Below are 20,563 nucleotides of genomic sequence, written 5' to 3' on the forward strand. Positions count from 1 at the left end.
GAGAAGTGCATACAGCTTCATGTTGCTTACATTCATGAGAGATTCCCGCATCCACTGTTTGGGAAAGAAACACAGGGAACTGCAGGTGATGCAAGCATTCCTCTGCCTTTGGTGTTTCCTAATTAATGTTGTCTCTTCTTTACTTATCCTGTCATCCAATACAATGTTCTTGTAAGAGAGAGCTGGACACGATCACACTGAGTACAGTATTTAAGTGGTGCTGTATTTTATCTCCCCTTTGGTTTTATTGATCGACCATTAGCTTTAGATGAAATGCAGCACAGTGATTTTGATTTAGCTCACCTATGAAGCCTGATCTCTTATGCCCTGAATTCATTCCTCAAGGTAGGCCTGAAACTGGGGCTGAAGGGTTGGGAAGTATTGTTCCTCCTTCCGCCGTGTTAAGTCTTGCCTTTGTTATGGGTGTAACCATTAACGGTTCCATTGTGGTATGGAAAATTATTTCCGAGGAAACTTCTCACTCCAAGAAACGCTCTTGTCCGCCTCCAGCCACTCAGGAGTAAAGTACAGATTGTGCCCACACAGGCTGCATTGCTCATTCCCAGGATGTTAGGAGATCTAAACGTTTTTGCTCAACTTTGACTTTTAAACAACTAGATCTTTCTTTCAAATGAAGCAAAATTGTTGCAGGAAAGATTCTTGGCAGCACTTTTTGCCCTGGCTTCCTGAGGAATGCACTTGTTTTAAAAACTGAATGAAAAACCAATGGCACATAAAACTGCCTTATGACAATGCTGGCAGTTCTACCAGTTTCTCATCCACCCACGTTTACCAACCACTATGCATTATGTTAGAATTGTAACTTTGAAATGATAACCTCTGAGGACATGCTTTTTAATTCCCTGTGCCTCATTTTGTACTTTAAGAGTGTTGCAGAAGTGCTATTTGAATAGCGGGTGCCAGCTACAAAAGTCTGCAGCGATTTTAGTATCCTATTAATAACAGCGTTGAAAAAGTCCTTCAGCTGAGACTTTTTGGATTCTCACACTCAGAGTCAATGAGAATATTTTAGCCATCTGTACACCTGATATTTCCTACAGCAGGGAACAAAAATCTCAGTATTTTTCAGCCATCTTAGATCCAGTGTGGAACGCGTCAGTGTTCTTTTGGCTCCAGAAAATATCCTATTATGGTGCCAGTTTGGGTATTCCTGCTTTATATCCCATGTAACAGCGAGTATGATGCTTAGTATGGCTTTAAAAAGCCTCTTGTGCAATATTTACCTTCTTTTGCATTAATCCATTTTTTTCTCAGCAAACGAAAACAAAACCAGTCTATAAAGATGAAAATTTTCCTGCTCTAAACAAGAAAGTTTCAAGTTTTGTGGTTGAGAACGTCAGCACCAGACTTCCAACATGACACGCAGAGCCGAAGACCCAAATTATAGGCCACTCCAAACATAAAAATTTAAAAGACAGCCACTCCCCTCTTTCAAAAAACTCCTCGGCATCTTTTTGGTTTCTCTAAGAACAAGTTGTTGACGATGGTATCTTCTGACTGTATTTACTCAAGCCCAGATTTATAAAAGCCAGGCAGGCAGCACTACTCGGCTGCAGCTGGAAGTCGAGATTTGCTGGGTGATGGCAGAGAAGACTGCCCAGTGGACAGGACAGGCTCCTTGCATAAACTCACACTTGTGGGATGTGGCTTTCCCTCAAGCTCTGCCTGCCGCCCGGCTCCAAGTGTGATCTGGACTGATGCCTAGTCGCAGTTGCTTGGTATCTCTGAAAATCATGTGGTCCCTACCTACAGATAAGGGGCCTAACTTTATATGCTTTGCTTTGAAGAACCGGCGCTTTTTAAGATGAAAATCTAAAAGATACCACAGCATTTAAGACCAATAATAAGATTTTATCTCTTGATCGTATTAGATTATGATCTTTTTAGCTGCACAAGCTCACTTTTACCTAAATAGCTTGATGAGGCTCAAATGCCTCATGCTAGCATCTCGTTCAGTGGTGTGTCAAATGCAGAGAACAGAAGAGGCTGAGATGCCACCTCGAGCACATGGGCACCCAAACAGCATCAAGGATTTGACTGAAGCAGATATGCTCAGGTAATTATGGCTGGCGATCCATGCCCCCTTCCCCTCTGCCCCTTGCCGAGTTAAGACATCCTGCCCCAGGTTGCGTGTGCAGGGGATGGTCCCCGCAGCTGTTACCCAACCTTCGGGACAACGGGCACTTCCAGTGCCAGGTCTGCATGCTCAGGAGGTTGTCTTCTGCCGCTTGTCACAGGCAAACCTCTCCGCTAACGGGGACGGTCCGGGTCCCCTAACCAGCACCTGCCTTATGTTGGCTGCTTGCTTGCAGTCATGGGCGCATTTTGGTGCGTGTGATGGACCATTGGTGATTTCAGTCGGTGCCTCCCGAGAGACACAAAGCTGCTGATGCTAACTGGTGCCTTTAGAAAGCCAGCCATCTCCAAATGGCTAATTGTTACACTAACTGCTGACAGCTCGAAATATTTGCTTTCTATTTGGGTTCACTGCCCTGAGATCATTCATCATCCCCCGGAGAGATGAAAACGATCGCATTCAGCCCTTTAATGTTGCAGATATACAATATTTATAAACGTAGCGGGCATGACGGGGCGATACTGCGCTTCCTCAAAAAAATAAGAAGCCGCAAACCACCCAACAAGCCCAAAGCCCCCGGGGAGCCGCGGGGAGCCGCCGAGGAGCCGCTGCGGGGCCGGGACGCGGGGGCCTGGGCGGAGGGGCGGGCCGTGCCGTGCCGTGCCGGTGCCAACCCCCGTCTATCCCCGCCCCACGCCGGTTTGGGCCCGTCCCTCCCGGCGGCGGGGCCGCCTGCGCCGCTGTGCCATGCGAGGCTTTAAACGGCAGGTGCGGGGGAGGGAGGCAGACGTGCAACCGGCGGCTGCGGCGGCCCGGCGGTAGCGGCGGGCGGTCGCCTTTCGGCTCAGCGGGAGCCGCGGCGGAGCGGAGCATGTCGGTGGCGACCGGGGGCAGCGAGGCGGCGGCAGCGGGAGGCGGCGGCGGGAACCGCGTTTTCTTCCAGAGCCCCCGCGGCGGGAGCGCCGGCGGCGGCTCCTCCGGCGGCTCCTCCCGGGAGGACGCGGTGTCGGCGGCGGCGGCGGTGGTGCAGGTTCAGCAGCAGCGGCGGCAGCAGCAGGGGAAAGTGACGGTGAAATACGATCGGAAGGAGCTGCGGAAGCGGCTGGTGCTGGAGGAGTGGATCGTGGAGCAGCTGGGGCAGCTCTACGGCTGCGAGGTACGGGGACGGGGTGGCGGGTGACGCTGCCTCCCTCGCCCCCGGCATCCTCCTCCCGCCCCGAGTCGCGTTTCGGCTGCAGGCAAGGGGGAGCTGTCACCGCCACCTCCAAATGACATTCCCGGCCCGACGCCCCCTCCCTGCCGCCGCCCCGCCGCGGGGAAGGTGTCCCCCGTCCCGCAGAAAGGGTGTCCCCCCGCCCCGTCCCCAGCCCCCGAGGTGAATGGGAGGGGACCGCCCTTTGGGGACAGGCGGCGGATGCCACGGAGCGGCCCCTCTCCTTATGGGGGGGGTGGGCCGGCGGCAGTGTCAGGTCCGGGAGTGCCGGCTGTGCCCCCCGGGGCGCTGTTCGGCCGGGAGCCGCTGTCCCTGCAGCCCCCCCGCCCCCGGGCAGGGCGGGCCGGGGCGCGGAGGCGCCTTCCCCCGGTTCGGGGTGGGGGTGTCGGTCCCCGTTAGGGGCGAGCTGGCCGGGCCGCGGGGGAGAGCGGTGTGACGCTGGGGCGGGGGGAGGAGGAGGGGGCTGTGGGGAGGCGGCTGTTGTGGAGGAGGGACTCCGGCGCGGGGACGGTCCCCGCTAGACCGTGGTTTTGTATTACCTCGGCCTCCAGGAGCGCGGTAGATAGCAGCCAGGAGATTTCAGTAAGCGGTTAGAAGATCATTAGGATAAGAATCGAAAATACTGGGGAATGGGGGGGGAGGGTGGGTTGTATCTAATTTGTAGGTATCAAACCTTTTTTTTTTTCTGTTAATCTGTGCAAAAAGTGAGTGTTGCTGGAATGTATTTTCTTCTGTAGTGGTCAGGTGAACAGAAGGATTTTTCAGTGTTGTACAGACTGACTGTTATCTTCCATATAGAGATGACAATGTTGTAAGTGAAGAAGGTACCAGTACTTTGCTTTGTCAAAGCTTCGTTAGAAATATAGACTTTCTAGTCCTCAAGGGTATCCTACCTCTGGGCCACCCTGAGTATTTACTGTTATAAAGGATAAAAAATGTTAATTCTAAACTGAGGTTTGCACATACTTTTCCCATCAGTGGCCTAACTCACTTTTATTAGAGACTTCTGAAGTGAGATTTGTTGAAGCCAATTGTGAGTTTTGCAGCTAGCATCGCAGGAGCCAGCATCGCACCCCAGGGCTCCTGGACATTCAGGAGCTAGGGAGGCAAGAGCCTGACAGTAACTGAGGTGTGGATGTGAGGGCCTAAATAACCAGGCCTGAATATCTAGCACCTACTTAAGACAAATGTTTAAAGAAACTTCCTTTCATCTCAAAACCAGTTTATCAGCAACTTTGTCAGAAGGACTTGCCCTCATAAAAAATGTGCATGTGACAAGGTAAACCTCCTTAACTCTTCACATCCGTGAACTAAGGGAAGGAAAGGTGTAAATGGAAAAGTTGTTACTCTCTGTCTTGGTGTGACTTGCCTCTCCAGCCTCATAATTTGTTAGGCCACATAGCCTGTAGGCTCCAAGGATTTCTTGGAGGTCAGAAGTACTTGTAACTGTTTGTGTGACCTGATGATTTTCTGTCTGCATGAGCTGATAATGTAGTTAGTAGCTGGCCTACTGGGTCTGTTGCCTCTGGTTTGATTCTCGTTGTTCAAAAACACCAGGCCTGTTTGTGCTTTTGACATACAGGCGTAGTTGCTCTGTATGTAAGAAAGGATGTAATACATGGGCCCAAACCCAAGGTCCACAGGAATTATTGCTGCTTTTTGCAGTATTCAAATAGTGGGCTTGCTGGAGGTGAAAAAAAATATCTTTCATTGTTTTCCTTCTTGTGGTTTTACCTCTGACTGAAATAGACTGCATTAGAAGGAGGACTCCCCATTAAGGTGGGGACCATATATGGCTGCATAAAAAGAACTGTTTTGACAATTCAGTTTCTAGGGTAACTTTTAGGGTAAAAAAAAAAAATGGTTTGACACAACAGATGAAAATGTTTTTAGCTTTGAAGATCGAGGGCAAAATATTTAATTCTTCTGCTCTTCTTTGCTGTTACACACGAACTCTATCCCGTGTCAGCACAGATGACAGTAGTGAAAAGGTCAAGCACTTAATATGCTATCAGAATAAAGTGGAAGATGCACGATGAGTGTAGTGATTAAAGACAATAGCGATTTAACGCAAGATGCTTTGCTTGAATCTGCTTGAATTACTTTTAGGCTTACAGATGTAGTGCTCAGGCTGGAACCTAATCACCTATGCAGACAGTTAATAACCCTGTCTGAAGGCAGGTTACGGGGGTTGGGAATTGCTTGCTTTAACTTCTGTGGAACATCTATCGTAGGTCCTTGATGCAATGATACTTAAGGTCTGAAACAACCCGAAATCTTCCAGAATGTCAGAAATAGCCATCGAATTGCTGATGCTGGAAGTGCTAACCAGTGTCAGTGTTTCATCTCTATTCTGATTGGGAGCTCTGTTTCTAAGGGGCAGTGCACTCTGTTCCTGGGAAGAGCAGAAATAAGCAAGTAGAGGGTGCTTGCGGCGTGCTGCGCTGAAAGTCTGCAAGAAGACCTGGGTGTCTCTTTGTGGGATTGCATAAATGTAGTGCCTGCCTAGTTCTTGTGGTTTAACCCAGCAGACAGCCAAACACCACACAGCTGCGTGCTCACTACCCTTCCCCCCCAACCAGTGGAATTGGGGGGAGAATCAGGAAAAAAAAAAGAAAAATTCATGGGTTGAGATAAAAAACCATTTTTCTAGGGCAGGGAAGGAAGAGAAAATAATAAAAATAATGATAAAATAATATACAAAGCAAGTGATGCGCAATGCAGTTGTTCACCACCTGCTGACTGATGCCCAGCCCATTCCCGAGCAGCAATTGCCACCCTCCACCCAACTCCCCCAGTTTATATACTGAGCATGACACATGGAATACCCCTTTGGACAGTTTGGATCAGCTGTCCTGGCTCTGCTCCCTCCCATCATCTTGTGCGCCTCCTCACTAGCAGAGCATGGGAAGCTGAAAAGTCTTTGATTTAGTAGAAGCATTACTTAGCAACAAATAAAAACATCATTGTGTTATCAACATTATTCTCATACTAAACCCAAAGCACAACACCATACCAGCTACTAGGAATAAAATTAACTCTGTCCCAGCCAAAACCAGGACAACACTGTTTTCCATTTAAATAAAGTTTTCTATTAAATTATGCTGAGATTTGTCAGTAAGTGAGCACTTGCAGAAAGACTCCCGTTATTCAAAGCTAAACATATATTCATAGTCTCTCAAGTACTTGCAAGTTAAGTCAGCTAAAAGCTTGTTTTGGCTTGGTGACAAAGTTTAGGAGATGAGATTGGGAAATAAGGAGGCAGCTTTGTTTGTGTTCTTTCTAGTGGATCTTGTCTTTAGCAGTACAGTTTTAGTTTTAAAAATTGGATGCCAAGCAGGATAATGGAGTTGAGGGGAAGTGGTTTAGAAAGAGCTCCTTGAGACTATTTTTAATGCTGACCACAGATCCATGATACAAAGATCAGCTTTAGAAAGGTTACTTCCACATGATGCAGACTGTAGGGATAAAAAAACTGATCTGAATGGTAAAGGTTTACCAAGGTAGAAAAACTTTAGTAGGACCTGGGACTCTTAAACGGGATTTGTTTGGCACCAGAACCCGTCAGGCTAATGTAGTCAGGTCAAGTGCCTCAGTTGAGCATCAGTCTGACTGCTCCTGGAGCTGCCTCCTTAAAAAAAATAAAATTTTATAACCTGCTTGTATTGGTTTTTATGAATGCTGAAGCTGAGGTTGTGGTCACAGATTAGTATATTGAAAATGCAGTGTCTTAACTGCAGGACTTGAACTGATTTCAGTGTTGACCTTTACTAGGTATCTTGTTTCTCAACATAGTTTCTCCACAGATGTTTCATGGTTTGGGCTAAATCCATTATTGGTTAAGAATTGCTAAATAATGCTGCACAGAACAACTTACATCATCATTATTGATTCCCTAATGGTTTGCAACTTATAGTTCGTCATGAAAGTGATGACAATCTAGTTTTCCAGATGTATGATCTACATTGTGTGCACCTGCCAAACTTGTACAACTTTATATGTGGTGGAAAAAAAAAAAGGCCACTGGATTTGTCCCCAGAAACCATGCAACTTTCCAGGCAAATTACTGTGCTCAGGGGTCCTGTCTACCCATAATTACAACATTTGCTATAAATGGCAGAATGCTGATGGAATAAGCGCATTGAGGGCACACAGATTTTTGCACAGCATTAGTAAAAAATGAAGAAAGATTTTGCTTGGGCTGTGGGTTTGTTGCTGAGTGTTTTGTTTTGTTGTTTTTTTTTTAATGTAGAGACATGCATGTACAGATCAAATGAACCCTTAGATTTTGCATTGTAAAAGTTGAATACAAGACTTACCTTCTAATATGAGATATTGATGAGTTTATTTGGATAGTCAACTATTCTATTAGAGTATAACTAATCATGTATGCACATCAGTGCTCGGCAAAGAATATGATGTTAGTCCGGAAGTAACAGGGAATTATGTCCAGGCTTACCCCTTTTCCATTGCAAGGCAAAATACCCTGGAATTCTGTTTAAAAATTCAATGTACAAGAAAATGTAACTGAAAGAGCTGCCCATAAAAGCCCCTCAAGCATTTTCTTTAAGAGTACAAAGCCATGCCAGACTGACAATTGTCATATGTAGGATTCTCTTTCACCTCCTGATATGGGTACTGCAATGACAAGAATGGCACGAAGCTCTGACATGGATAAGGGATTTCATGTTGGCAAGGCCAATCTGTGGCCATTAGTTTAAAAAAAAAAATAAAATTGGCGGGGTATGGGAAGGAAGGGAGCAATTTAAGTTGGTCCTGCCTGGATTGAGTTGGGTGCTCCGTGACTGCAGTGTTGGAGAACACTCTTTTTGGCTGTCTTACTGAAGCTGATGGGATATGCTAACAGTGACAGCTTCTCACTAATATAGTATCAGAGAGTCTGTTGGTTTGTACACACTTCAGTTTGACCTGGTTGGCGCTAGACAGGAGACAAGAGGAATGCCCTTATCTAGGCTGGAGAGCTAGGTCTCAAAAGTAAAAACTTCCTAGCCCTCCCTTTCACAGAATCACAAAATGGTGGGGGTTGGAAGGGACCTCTGGAGATCATCTAGTCCAACCCCCTGCCAAAGCAGGTTCACCTAGAGCAGGTTGGACAGGAACGCATCCAGGCGGGTTTTTAATATCTCCGGAGAAGGAGACTCTACAACCTCTTTGGGTGGCCTGTTCCAGTGCTCTGTCACCCTCAAAGTAAAGAAGGTTTTCCTCTTGTTGAGATGGAACTTCCTGTGTTCCAGTTTGTGCCTGTTGACCCTTGCTGCACAACTGTGCTGGCTGTGGTGGTAAAGGTAGTGACAAGGTGGAAAAAGTGGACTGAGGGTTGTGAGGAAGCTCTGAACAAATAAGCTGCTTTGACTGTATTGTCAAACTATTTTCTCAATACTGAATCCAGTTGCAGACTGATGGGCACTGATGGTATACCAAGAGCAGTGCCGTGTATGTTGAATAACTATATGCTGTACAAGGTATCGGTTCCTCTGTGCTTTTGCATCCAATCAGGCACGTCTTGTGATTTGATGGACTTGGTTGCAGCTGCTTCTCTCCCTACTATTCAGAACTATATGGGGCACTGACCTTATGCACAGTATGGACCACCTTCTCTAGCCCACACGCTCATGGGTCAGTGGCACTGCACGCCCTGCAGATCTTTGTGTGAGGCGGTTGCCATGGTTACCAGTGATCTGTTTTGCTCTGGGTTTGGAATAACGCAGAATAAAATGGTGCAAGGACTTCAGGGCCAAACGCTTCCTGCACACCCCCAAACATCCCGTCCTTTCTGAAAAAGCCTGGTCAGCATGCTGTGAAGGCATCAGGTATCATGGTATCATCAGGTACTACTTATTCCTTAGGCTATGGTAAGGTAATATTTGAAATTCATTATTTGTTTCTCAGAAGGATGTTTGGTAAGGAAGTCCACTGAACAAAACACTACAGACACCAACTTTTGCTGACTGCGTGACTCTTTGAGTAGACTTCCTCTAACTTGGACGAAGATCTCACAAATGGTGATAGCGTGTGGATTCCTTTCTAAATGGATCAAAGGTGGAAAGAGACTGAGAGTGGTCTGAGAATTAGAGTGTCACTCCTTAAAAGGATGCAAGTCAGTAGGAAGTGTAACAAAGGATTTCTTTAGGAAATCGAGTATTACAGACTAGATGCATTGCAGTAAAGTACTTGGAGGCCTATCAAATTGCTTAGAAATGTATTTGGGTTATTTCTTTTGGACAACTATTACTGATGTCAGATCTCTATGTTGTACGGCATGAACTTTAGAGCACTCTTGATTGCAGGGGTGCTGCTCAATATACCCGTATCAGTTGAAGGGTTGCTGTGATCAGAGACCTACAAAGAACACAGACAACACTGGTGTAGCTAAGGCTTCCTATATCATGTAGCAACCAAAGAAAGACATTTCAGTCCCACGAGTAGAAAGTAGGAAGCCCAAAATGACCTATAACATGCATGTTGCTATAAAACAACCCTTGTAAAATGCATGCTGCTGCTTTCAGAGAAGGAGTGGGGTTAAGTACCTGTGAAGGTGCCAAGCACCTGATGGTGATGAGGCTAGAGCCTTTTGTCTCTAAATGCACTGCTTAAACTCTGATCTTAGGTTCTAAAGACCTTAATCTAGTAGGAAATGTACCACCATTCTACTACTTTCCTCCTTTTTAAATGCAAAATTTGCACTACATCTCAAAGGAGTTCAAGAAAATAATTTTTCTGTTACTTGAGCTTTGTATAGTCTGGATGTCATTTCTGCACTCTTCGTGGTTCATGGTTTTATCTTAAGTAGCAACAATATTCTTGTCTTCTAATTTAGAAGCTTTGCAACATGAATCTTCATCTTCCATCAGCTATTCCATGGCAAATATTTTGTCCTTTCCCTCTCTGTTCAAGATTCAACTGGTCTCTTTGCTGAAGTGGTAGGTGTGGTTGTTTTATAACAAGGCAAAGAAATAATTGATTGCTTACATCACTTAATTTTTTATAATTGTACTTCTTATAAACAGTAGCTTTCAACCGTTGTGGCTACAAAGTCTCCTCTGCCTTTAGGCAAGTTGCTTTATGTAGAGTCAGTGCTTGATTACTCAGGATAGCAAGGGTGAGGAGGGGGTGGAAGGGAGAAATGGAGAGAGAAAAAAGTGGATTAAAAAATAATAACCGTAAACTATGCTGCAAATCATGCAGTGAACATCCAGCTGAAGGGACAAGAGGGGATCATTAATCTACCCCTTTGACTCCAGTTCATCACACAAACTCATCTACATTGCTTTTGGACTTGAGTCTAGCTTGGATGTGTCTGTGCTTGTAGGACAGTTAAACTGCAACAGGCATGATCTATCCACAGATAGCTGAGAGCTGGTTATGTTGTGCTTATGTTGAAGACACCGAGCTGACTTGTGCACTGTCGGTCCCTTGTCCCCCTGTATTCTGACAGGGTAAGTCAGAGTGGGGTCTCTCTCTTTATTCTCATAGCTTTGCATTAGCTGATCTAAACTATGGAGTCTATGTAAGCAAATGCCCGAAACAAAAATAACCCTGTTTAAATGAGGAAAAGTGTGTATTTCATGGCACATCTGCCTCCTCTTAAAAGGCATGGGGAATGTTTCTAAATAGGTGTTGTATCTAAATAAAAAGATGCTCTACTTGAAGTAAGACTTCATTTCACAAGTAGTGTGATAGTTTAGTCTTGTGATAACCCTGAACTAATTCTCTGTTGACCCATGTTTGCATTCTTGTAGCTCTCCCATTGGATTAGCTTATGTCCAGCCACTTAAAAGGGCCCCAGGTCCAACCAAAACCACCTGAACAATTTTGTAGTGCATACTACGGTATATGTGTGTGAAGCAGCTCTCTACGAGTACAAGAGATGCTGATGAAAAAAGTATGCTATCCTGTCTCTAACCTGATTCAGTCTGAATTATGATCACTGTGTCTCTTGTCACCACAGGTGATAGAGCAGCAGCAGCAATATCAATCCATTCTTCCAGCAGCCTTGTGTCTTGCCTGCAGTATAAGAAAGCTAAGTTCTCATTTTCCCCTTCCCTTTTTATTTGCCTTCTCTCCATCTAACTCCAGAAACTTCTATTTGACAGCACAAATTGAGTAGGTTAGACATGGCCATCCATTTGTGTCACTGCAAATTTTGGCTGCCTGTTGTAAAACATTGGCAGTTTCTTTTGCTGTCCCCTCATGTGACACATGGAATTATGGAAGTCAAGACTTCTAGAAAAGTTATTAATGTTGTAGAAGGGTGAGGGAAGGATAAAATCTTAATTGTATGCAGTCCATACAGCAGCAGTATGACTCTATTTCAAAGGTAGAATAAATTTAGCCTGCTAAAGATCTTCTTGGAAGAAGGAATCATTTGGGCAGAGGTACACGCTGAAGCAAACCAAATCTTCTTTGAAGTGATAAGTATTTAATTCTGAGGATCACATTTGAATAGCAGAACTGTTGCCTTTTTTTTTTCTCCCCTAGGGAGCATGATATCAATTCTAGGAACCAGTTCAACATGGTATCTTAAACTATTTTTGGGGAACACGCAGATCACAGCCCCAGAAGGCATCTTGTATCTTTTTAATCCACGTGGTAGTTATCAATAGTGCAGATCTAGTGGATCTGAACCTAGAGAAAAATCATAACACGTATTGTAGGTCTTTAATTATTAGAATGCTGATAGCTTAATTAATTCAGTGTAATACTGTTCTGCATGCAGAGCAAAGCTAGTACAAAAGATAGCATTAGTTTAAAATGGCGTAATGGTAAGTCAGTAGATGGCCAGCTTGTGCAGTGGTGGCTGAGGAGAGTTCACCATTCGGAGTGTTCTGCCAACAATGGGATCACACACGTTGGTCCTGTGTATTGGACTTCATAAATGCAAATAATGGCACAATCAATGCCTAATGAAAATCCTCTTACCAGACCGTCTTAATAGGATTACTTTCCAGAACACGGAATTGGGAAGGATCTTCTAGGTCACAGGGTCTGCTTTCTCATTTGCAGAAAAGCTCTTTGCATTTGATATCACTTTTTAATGGAGTGACTCAGTTATATGATGTTTCTTTCCACATTATTTCATTGATTTAAATATACTTTTTAGGCACTAGGCTCTTTCCCACCCGGTTCATAAAACATAGACGTAGACAAAAGGGCTTGGGGTGGGCTTGCCTAGACTTTCACTCTGGGTTGAAGTTTAAATAGACTGTAAATGCACTTTACTCTCTGCCCTTTACTCTGGTCATCATTAGGCTCAAGCGAAGACCACAGTAGAGGGACAGAAGTATCAAGGCAGTGATTCTGCTGTAGGTCACTTACTACCTTGTAACAAAATCTATCTTTTGAGTAGATGCCTGCAGACTCTGGGAGAAATGTGCTCACTAATATTTCATGGAATTAATTTAGCAGTACTTGGAAAATATATGATGTTAGCTGTTCAAGTTCATAACTTATTTTAGCACTTGAATGATAACTTCTTTGAAGTAGATATCTAAATTAACTCTAGAGTGGTACAAATGATTTGATCTACTTTAGGTGATTGATATGTAACATTTTGACACATTTACTTTAAACACAAAGCATGCCTTGAGCTTTTACAATTGGTTGCTTTACATTTTAAAAGATAGTACTTGAAGCATGTATTGAATTTTTTTTGGTCAGAAAATAAGTCTGGATGTTCTGGAATGAATTCTTGTGTCTTTTTGGTTATGCTGGTAGTAATTATGCCATTTTAAGCTTACTGTCTAACTCTGTATTCCTGTTTCAGGTGCACTGCGACAAAACTGCTTAGTCTTCTAAGAAATTTAACAAAACTCCCTAAACTTGGATTATGGTTGAATTCCTACTCTTAATATTGAAAACTGAATGGTCTCTGAGTGCAGAAACTAATATGGGGAGGAGCGCTGGTGGGAACTAGCTCACTGGCAGCCAGAAGCATTTCAGCTCTTACTTAAGCTGTCACTGTGGTACTAGTTTACTAGTCTGCTTAGCTGAAGATATAATCAACTTGCTTATAAGTATCCCGCTGCTATTTGTTTATCAAGACCAAACTCTTACACAGAAGGTTTGCTTTAGAGTCTTGAAGAAATTCTGATAACCAAAGAATGCATTTTTATGACGAAGCAAGATATTGATCCTTCACTTCATAATATGGAGGCTCTCTTGTCTCTGGTTGCCTGCAACGGAGCCTTCCAGGACTCTACCTCTGTGATAGCAAACACCTAAACCACTTCTCCCCTTTGTCTTCTTTTTCAGGAGGTCTCTGAACACTTTTTCATGTTTGTTTTTTTTTTTAAGTTTATATCCATTTCACCTTAAAATATGTAATGACTACATTTGATATTAGAATCATTAGCTCGTACTCTGGGTTAGTAGTTTGCAGTGCATTGGATATAGCAAGTGGAATGAGGTAGGACTGTGTGCCAACAAATTTTTCGTAGTATGACAGTGAAAAGAAGCATTGGAATCAAACAGGGGTCCCATACAATCTTTAGCTCCCTTCCCCCAGGTTTTGTTGTCCTCAGTGGATAGTCATAGCAGATTACCCCACTTCCTAGATCTGAAGCTGTTTGGCAAATTCATTTTAAAGATCCCTCAGGCAGTCTTCTATCTTTCACAGTCTGGGGACTTGCCTGGGGAGTGAAGTGGTGCCTCTGGCACCTGGGAAAGAGGAGTGTCTGCTTTAAAGCGTGTTAGAACTCCTGCTGATATTTCTTGACACCAGTGGACCAGAGCCAAAATGCATTGACTGCAGTCCCTGGCCTGCCTGCTGCTCAAAATTAGCATCTTGGGGGAGGGAGAGGTCTAGCAGTCATCACTGTGCAGAGCACACGGCTGTACCCAGGCACCACTTGAAGAAATTACTTGCTACAAACTATGGACTCTCCAGATCTTACAGACTAATTTTCTTCAACAAGAAGATTGCAATGCTCCTAGATTCTACAGGATGCAAGAGCACTTGTTTTGGTACCACTGAACAAAACGTTCCTTCCCCCCCCCACCCCCGCCATCTCCCATGTCAAATCTGACAGGATCTAATACTTCTGACTAAAGAAATATTGGCATTAGAAAACTCTGTTATTCCAACCAACAACTCCTTAATCGCCTGGTAAGACAAAAATACAGTGAGAAGACCATGAGTGTGTCAGACACTTGAGGTACCCACACTGTATGACTCTTATTGCACAAGTCAATTTACCCACAGCTGCGCAGCATAAAGGAAATCAATACTGGAGACTAACAGATTATTTTTACGGAGCTGCTGAAGCAGAGGTGAGGAGAGCTGTTTAGAGGCCTCATTATTTTATATGCTCTTTCCTTGTGTTCTTTCAAGTGTTCTGATGGAGTAATTAATCCTTGAAGTGCCCCAAGAGACGAACCCACTTAATTGCACTGCTGTTTAGCCTAAATTCCCAGAGTGCAGAGGACCTGGTGTTTATCCTGTTTAGTTGAAATGTTTTCTTAAAGTATATTCCTTGGGTCTTTTTCACCTCCACTCCTAAAAGAAACCAGTCAATATGTCATATTTGACCTAGCATGGAATGGTCCTAGTTGTCAGGGGTCACACTAGGACAATGTGATATCACAGTGGTGTGAGTGAAGGGGAAAACTGATGAATCTCAGGACTCCTCTGAAGTGCTAGGTCAGCACTTAGGAATCTTAAGCTAGAGCTGTATGAATTTTATTCCTTTCTGAAAGGGAAATAGATCTCTCCAGAGGCTAGAAAGTCAGTTCCAAGCATGGTATGCGCTTTCCAAGTAAAGCCGTATCAGCATGGAAGTGCAAGGATGAAGTGTGGTAACCTATAACTGTAGAAAATGACCTGCATGTTCCTCCTGTGTTGTCCATCTGTGAAACTCGGAGCACACTCAAACTTTGCTTCCACATAGTGCAGCTTGTTTCTCACAAGCACTTATTTTCTTAGACAAAGAAGTCTTTTCTACAGCTTCTCTGGTTCCCCATTGCCCTCCATGTGGTGGAACACCCCAGTATGGGCTTAGCTGTTGTCAAAATATTGCATTTTTCGCAGATGCAGAACTATGTACAAATTACAGGAAAGCAGTCATCTGGGCTTCTGTTATTTGCAGTTAGAGAGTGACCTGCTACTGTGAGTCAGGCAGAGGTAGGGATGTCCTGTGACTGCTATGTAGAAAGTCATTCCACTGGTGTAATCCTCAAAGTACCACCATTTAGAAAGCTCCTGATGGCTTAACTTCACGTGCCTCTCGAGGATGACTGTGTGATCTAGCGCACAACGTGTACTTGCTAATGCCAAACTATTTCTGCCCTGTGTGAAAGTGGATGATGACAAAAACCCATGATGTGTCCTCCCTATCTGCTTTGGAGTGTTTTGGTTAACAGAAGTGACAACCAAGCATAGACTTAGCATGTCCTATTTTTATATTGAGAACACAAAGCATTTGCTTTGGAGACAGCACTTGATTTTTAACAAATGTTTTGCTGAAATTGTATCCATGTCATGGGTATGGTTAGGAAATGCTGAATGCTTCTCTCTTCCTCTACTCAGTGTAGTTTCTGATCAATGCCTCTTCTTCATTTAGCAATTTCACACTCTAGTGATTCCTTTAGACTTGTGTAGAGATGCACAAATTAGACAACAATTCTTTAACCAGCATGTTATGGATATTTTAGGATAAGCTGAAGTTGTTTTGACAGTTCAGTTATGAAAACAGTAAAATACCAGTGTTAGTACTAAAGAAGGCTAAATGAAGGCTAAACCTTACTGTGACTGGATGTCAGTTCCTCTTCTATGTGTACTAATGACGAGGCAGTTGCAGAGTGCAAGATTCTTTACTTTCTCTACATAATGAGCAGAGGTGTGTGGTTTTTTTTTTTTTTAAATTAACCTTATGGCTGAATGGAATGCCTGATGTGCTGTATTATTACTGACAGTTCTTTGGGAAACAAGTATTTTGGTGTTCTAAAATTTTTCCTGTAATCACATGTTCCCACCAATTGACTTTATTTTGTGTTGTGATAAAGACGATAGAGAGCTGCAGCCATTGTAACAGGGGATTGACTTTTATTACTGAAGTTGTGGACACGATGAGCTGTAGAGTTCTCAGACTTCAGAATCTCATGGCATTTGGTCTTGTATTTCTTATGGTGCTTGTTTTCCATCATTTAGTACCAATGACATGAATCCCAGAGAACTTGCTGCTCCACCTTGTGTCTTGCCCACACCTCCACCTGCTGGCTACATCCCTGCTTTTACTGCCTGTGGCTCTAAGGTAATTTACCCTCTTAAGATGCATACCACAAGGACACATCTTCTGCCTTGAGAGCTGCTCTGAAATTTAAGTGCTTGAGAATGGAGTGGTTAGGAACTCTTTTTTGGAACCCTTTTCCTAGAAAGTGCAAAAGCTGCAATTGTTGACGTGGCTCTGAGGAGATGAGGATTTTCCCACCCTTCGTCTACCCATTTCCCCACTGCCAGCAAGTTCTGTGCTGTCCTAAACACCATGTATTTGATTAGTGGAGAACAAATACTCTAGAGCTTGTTTCTGTCAATCTCTGTAATAGGCGGTAGAAGGATATCTACTGCCTCTGAACCAATGGCAAGTGTTAGGTTATCAGGGCCAGGTAGGAAGATATTGGAGAAGCAAAGGAGAAAATGGAAAGCTGGATGGACCTGGAGAGGCAGAAGCAAGGTAGAGATAGTAGAATACATATACAAAGCCTATGGCAGGCTGCCTGCCTTGTGTCTGTGTTTGTCCATGTTATTTCTTTCACTAGTGGGTATTTCTGATCCAGGTATGTGGATATATGTCTCCTTGCTTAAGCTGTGCTGGCTTGCTTCTAGCAGCAGGAGTATGGGCAGTAGAAGGTGCCAATTTGATAAATGTAAGTAATTATGCAGTAGCCTGCTTTCTTCCTTTGCCTCACAGTCGCTGATTCAGCTTGTCCCCTTCTGTCTTTCTCTTCTTCATTAGACTTTGAAGACTCACAGAAATATTCACAGTAGTGGAGGAAAGAACTTTAGAAGTCAGGGGTTTTAGGGACAATGAGATTGGTAGTAGCTATGTTCTAAGTCATCTTCTTTTGCTCTAGAGGCTGCTTTTGGGTACTGGGATTTTGTATTTTAGGAAAACTTGTTTAAATAGTGTTTAAAGCAATGCCAGTATTGGAGAGTCCACTGGAAATGGATTAGAGGGAGAAGTAATATGATCGCTATCAATACCTACTGATGTTTCCACATTGAAGCGAGGTCTGTACATTTAGCTCTGACGGCAAATGATGTACACAAATGCTTCTAAAAAGTTTGTCCATTGTTTTGTAACTTGTGCATCAGATCGATCTGGGCAAATGCCTTCCGGTATGCTTGTGCAGTTGTCACTTCACTCCAAGCCTATCACTAATGGGTGAATTGGTCTTTGTAAATGGCTTTTCCTCAGACTTTTCAGGGCTGACAGGTGTTCAGTAAGATAAGTTGTTGACAGCCATAAGGAGTGTCTCATGGAACAGGAACCACCAGGTCCAAATGTCTGAGGTACAGGCTATAGCAAAAATGAAATAATAGACAGTTTTGAGCTGGTTTTCTGCACTCTGTGCCTCTTAGAGGCAAATTTTTAATAGAGGCAGTTTTCCACTCACCAAGCCCAGCTTAACACTTATTTAATTTTAGTACTGCAGCTATGGTACAGTTAGTGTTAGAAAATGATGGTCTTTCAACATTAGTTTCAAAGTGACCTATTCACCCTGTCACATTGTGGCATCTGCTGTTATTCGGGACTAGCACTATTTTCTCATCCTTTTGACTTTTTTTTTTTAAATCTTTACAAAAAGGCAAAACCTGAACTATACATGCAATTATTTCCACAGTGCTGAACAGGAGCACTGGGGACATGCTTCTGAAACACTGTGGCAGACAGGCTGGCTATGCCTTGAAAAAGCAGGTTTCTTCCCTTCTGATTTTCACAGCTGCAGTGTTAAGCATAAAAGCAGTGAAGTTAGAGTATGTCTGACTCTATCCTCCCACACAGGCTTGTTTTTCATATCGACTACATCCTATACGATTGTTTCTTTTAGCAGTCAACCAGATTTCTGATTATTTCTTTTTTTTTTTTTTTTTGCTTTTCAAGTGATCAGTTGGCAAATCAACATGAAGAGTGCTGTATTAAGCTGTATTAACCCTAGCCTGGGACTTTCTTGCCCTGCAAGACAAAAACACACAGACAAGGCAAAAAGAAGGGAAGCCATCCATGAGTTTGCAAAGACCGGCTTGCAGAGGAGCTGGATACAGAGCAGTTGGCTTCAGCTCTGCTCCAGATGGGGAGTCTTTGCTTGCTGTAGGGTAAGGAGAAGGGGAAGAATAAGAGCAAGCAGAGGGTGTGTGTTACAGAAGGGGAATTAATATATGCAAAGACATGCCTGTTTGGCATTACTCTGACTTAGTGCTTGAGACGCTGCAGGAAATGAGACATGGAGTGGAAGCAGGGGGAAAAAGAGCGTGATCTCTTCTCTCTCCTAACTTACAATCCCTCCCCTCTCAAACCTTGTATTGCTTGGTGCAGAGCAGCAGCCATGCTGAAGTTGACTTCTGGTCCAAGTGTGGCTGCAGAGCAGTGGTACTGCTGACAAGGCTGGCGGGCAGTGAAGGAAGGAGAGGAAACCTGAGCACCTGTGGAGAAAGGAGCAAGGGCAGCCTCAGCAGCCCTGCTGCTGGCTCCCCGGTGTCAGGCGGGAGGCATTCCGTGCTTGAGCTCAGCTGGGGTTGCCTCTGCCGCTGGCTGCAAAAAGAGTATTTGGTGAGAGATCTTGCTTTTCACCAGCCATTTTATGCAGTTGTCTTATCGTGCTGTGCGGGGCCTGTGGGGGCTCAGGTGTGGTTGTGCAGGGAGTTCATACTGCAGCAGATTGCCTGGGCCGGGCAGCCCCAGCCCGGGCATCGGGCACCTCGTTGGGGACGGGCTGAGGCCAGGCCGGGGATGTGGGCCTGGCTCGGTGGGGCCCATGGCCGGGCAGGGCTGTGGGGAGCTGGAGACTGTCCCTGCTGTGGCGTTGCTGGGTTGGGGACTGAGGTGGGGTCCTGGGCCATGGGGGAGTCCCGGCGGGCCGGGCAGGGACAGTCAGGGCTGGCGATGCCCCCAGGGCCCTGACACTCGAGTTGACTGTGTCTTCTGGGACTGGCTTGACTGTGAGCAGAGCTCGCTTTAGGATACATTCTTATAAATGCCTTTAGTCCTGGGTGTTTCTTAAGGCTGTCAGGGCAAATGTGGGAAGTTTGGCCTTGCGGGGAGAGCTCCAGGTCTGGAAAACAGGCTGTGACGTGGGGTGTGAGGTGTGTTAACGTGTGCCTCGCAGACTGAGCATTTGAAGATGTCAGTGCAGACCCTGCTGTGTTATCTTAACCAGAGCAGCTGTATGGACCCTGATGAGAGGCTGTGTGTTGCACCATCAATTTAGTTTTTATGTGAAGACTAGTTTTTTTTGAAGTGCTTCTGTTCAGCCATGAAACCCATTTAAATGTCAATTTCTGGAACAATGTTTCTTACTGTAATTTCCTCATACTGCAAGTTTGATAAGCTGAAAGATTCTGCTTGCCACAGCCTCTCAGTGCTGAGGCTGAAATAGCCGTACAAGGCAGAGCAGGGGAAGGGAAGGGAGAGGAGGGGGCAGGCTAGGCCCAGAGCCCATGAATGCTGTGTGCCCTGTTGGGGAATGGGGGCTGGCTGGAGGTGTTAAAAGGAGGAAAGATGGTAAGAGCCCGAGTACTATTTCTGATCCAATATTCTTCCAGAAGTCAGCCATGCAACCCCCTCCTATCACTTTGTCATGGAAGTGCAGTGGCAGATAACACACGATAAAAGGAAGTACAGAAGCTGGTGACTTCTGGATGTATCTTCATAAAATTCGGAGTATTGCCTGACTGCAAAGATTTCTGCAGGTAAGGGAAGAAGGACTAAAGTCATTGGTTAATAGTTTCTTTCCAGCAATGTAAGCCAGTCTTGGATGCTGCTGTGTTAATGGTGCCTTAAAGAAAACTCAGCAGGCTAATGGCAGCTTTGAAAACAGGAACTTACCCTCCTCCATCCAATTCATCTCCAAAGAGATGAACATTTCCAATCCTAATGATCCATTTAACTGCTAGCATTAAACACACATCTCAAGAAAAATTATATGCATTTAAAAAGGAAGAAGCCTGTTACTGTAACACTGAAGCTGTGCGATTAAGGACAGTCAAGCAACTGGAAGACAGATTTTTAAAACTGAGG

The 20,563-nt window shown here is 44.5% G+C and overlaps 1 protein-coding gene across 1 annotated transcript in view; it reads left to right on the forward strand.

The window, feature by feature from the left end:
• Positions 1 to 2,846: 2,846 nt before the first annotated feature.
• Positions 2,847 to 20,563, forward strand: part of PPP1R14C (protein phosphatase 1 regulatory inhibitor subunit 14C) — a 54,964-nt gene continuing 37,247 nt past the window's right edge. The window contains exon 1 of the mRNA XM_054194425.1: positions 2,847 to 3,254. Coding sequence (XP_054050400.1) covers positions 2,970 to 3,254 — 285 coding nt within the window. The 5' untranslated portion in view covers positions 2,847 to 2,969. The remainder of the gene's footprint in view (positions 3,255 to 20,563) is intronic.

This window comes from Rissa tridactyla, chromosome 3 (genome assembly GCF_028500815.1).
Source record: "Rissa tridactyla isolate bRisTri1 chromosome 3, bRisTri1.patW.cur.20221130, whole genome shotgun sequence".
Classification (NCBI taxonomy): Eukaryota; Metazoa; Chordata; class Aves; order Charadriiformes; family Laridae; genus Rissa; species Rissa tridactyla.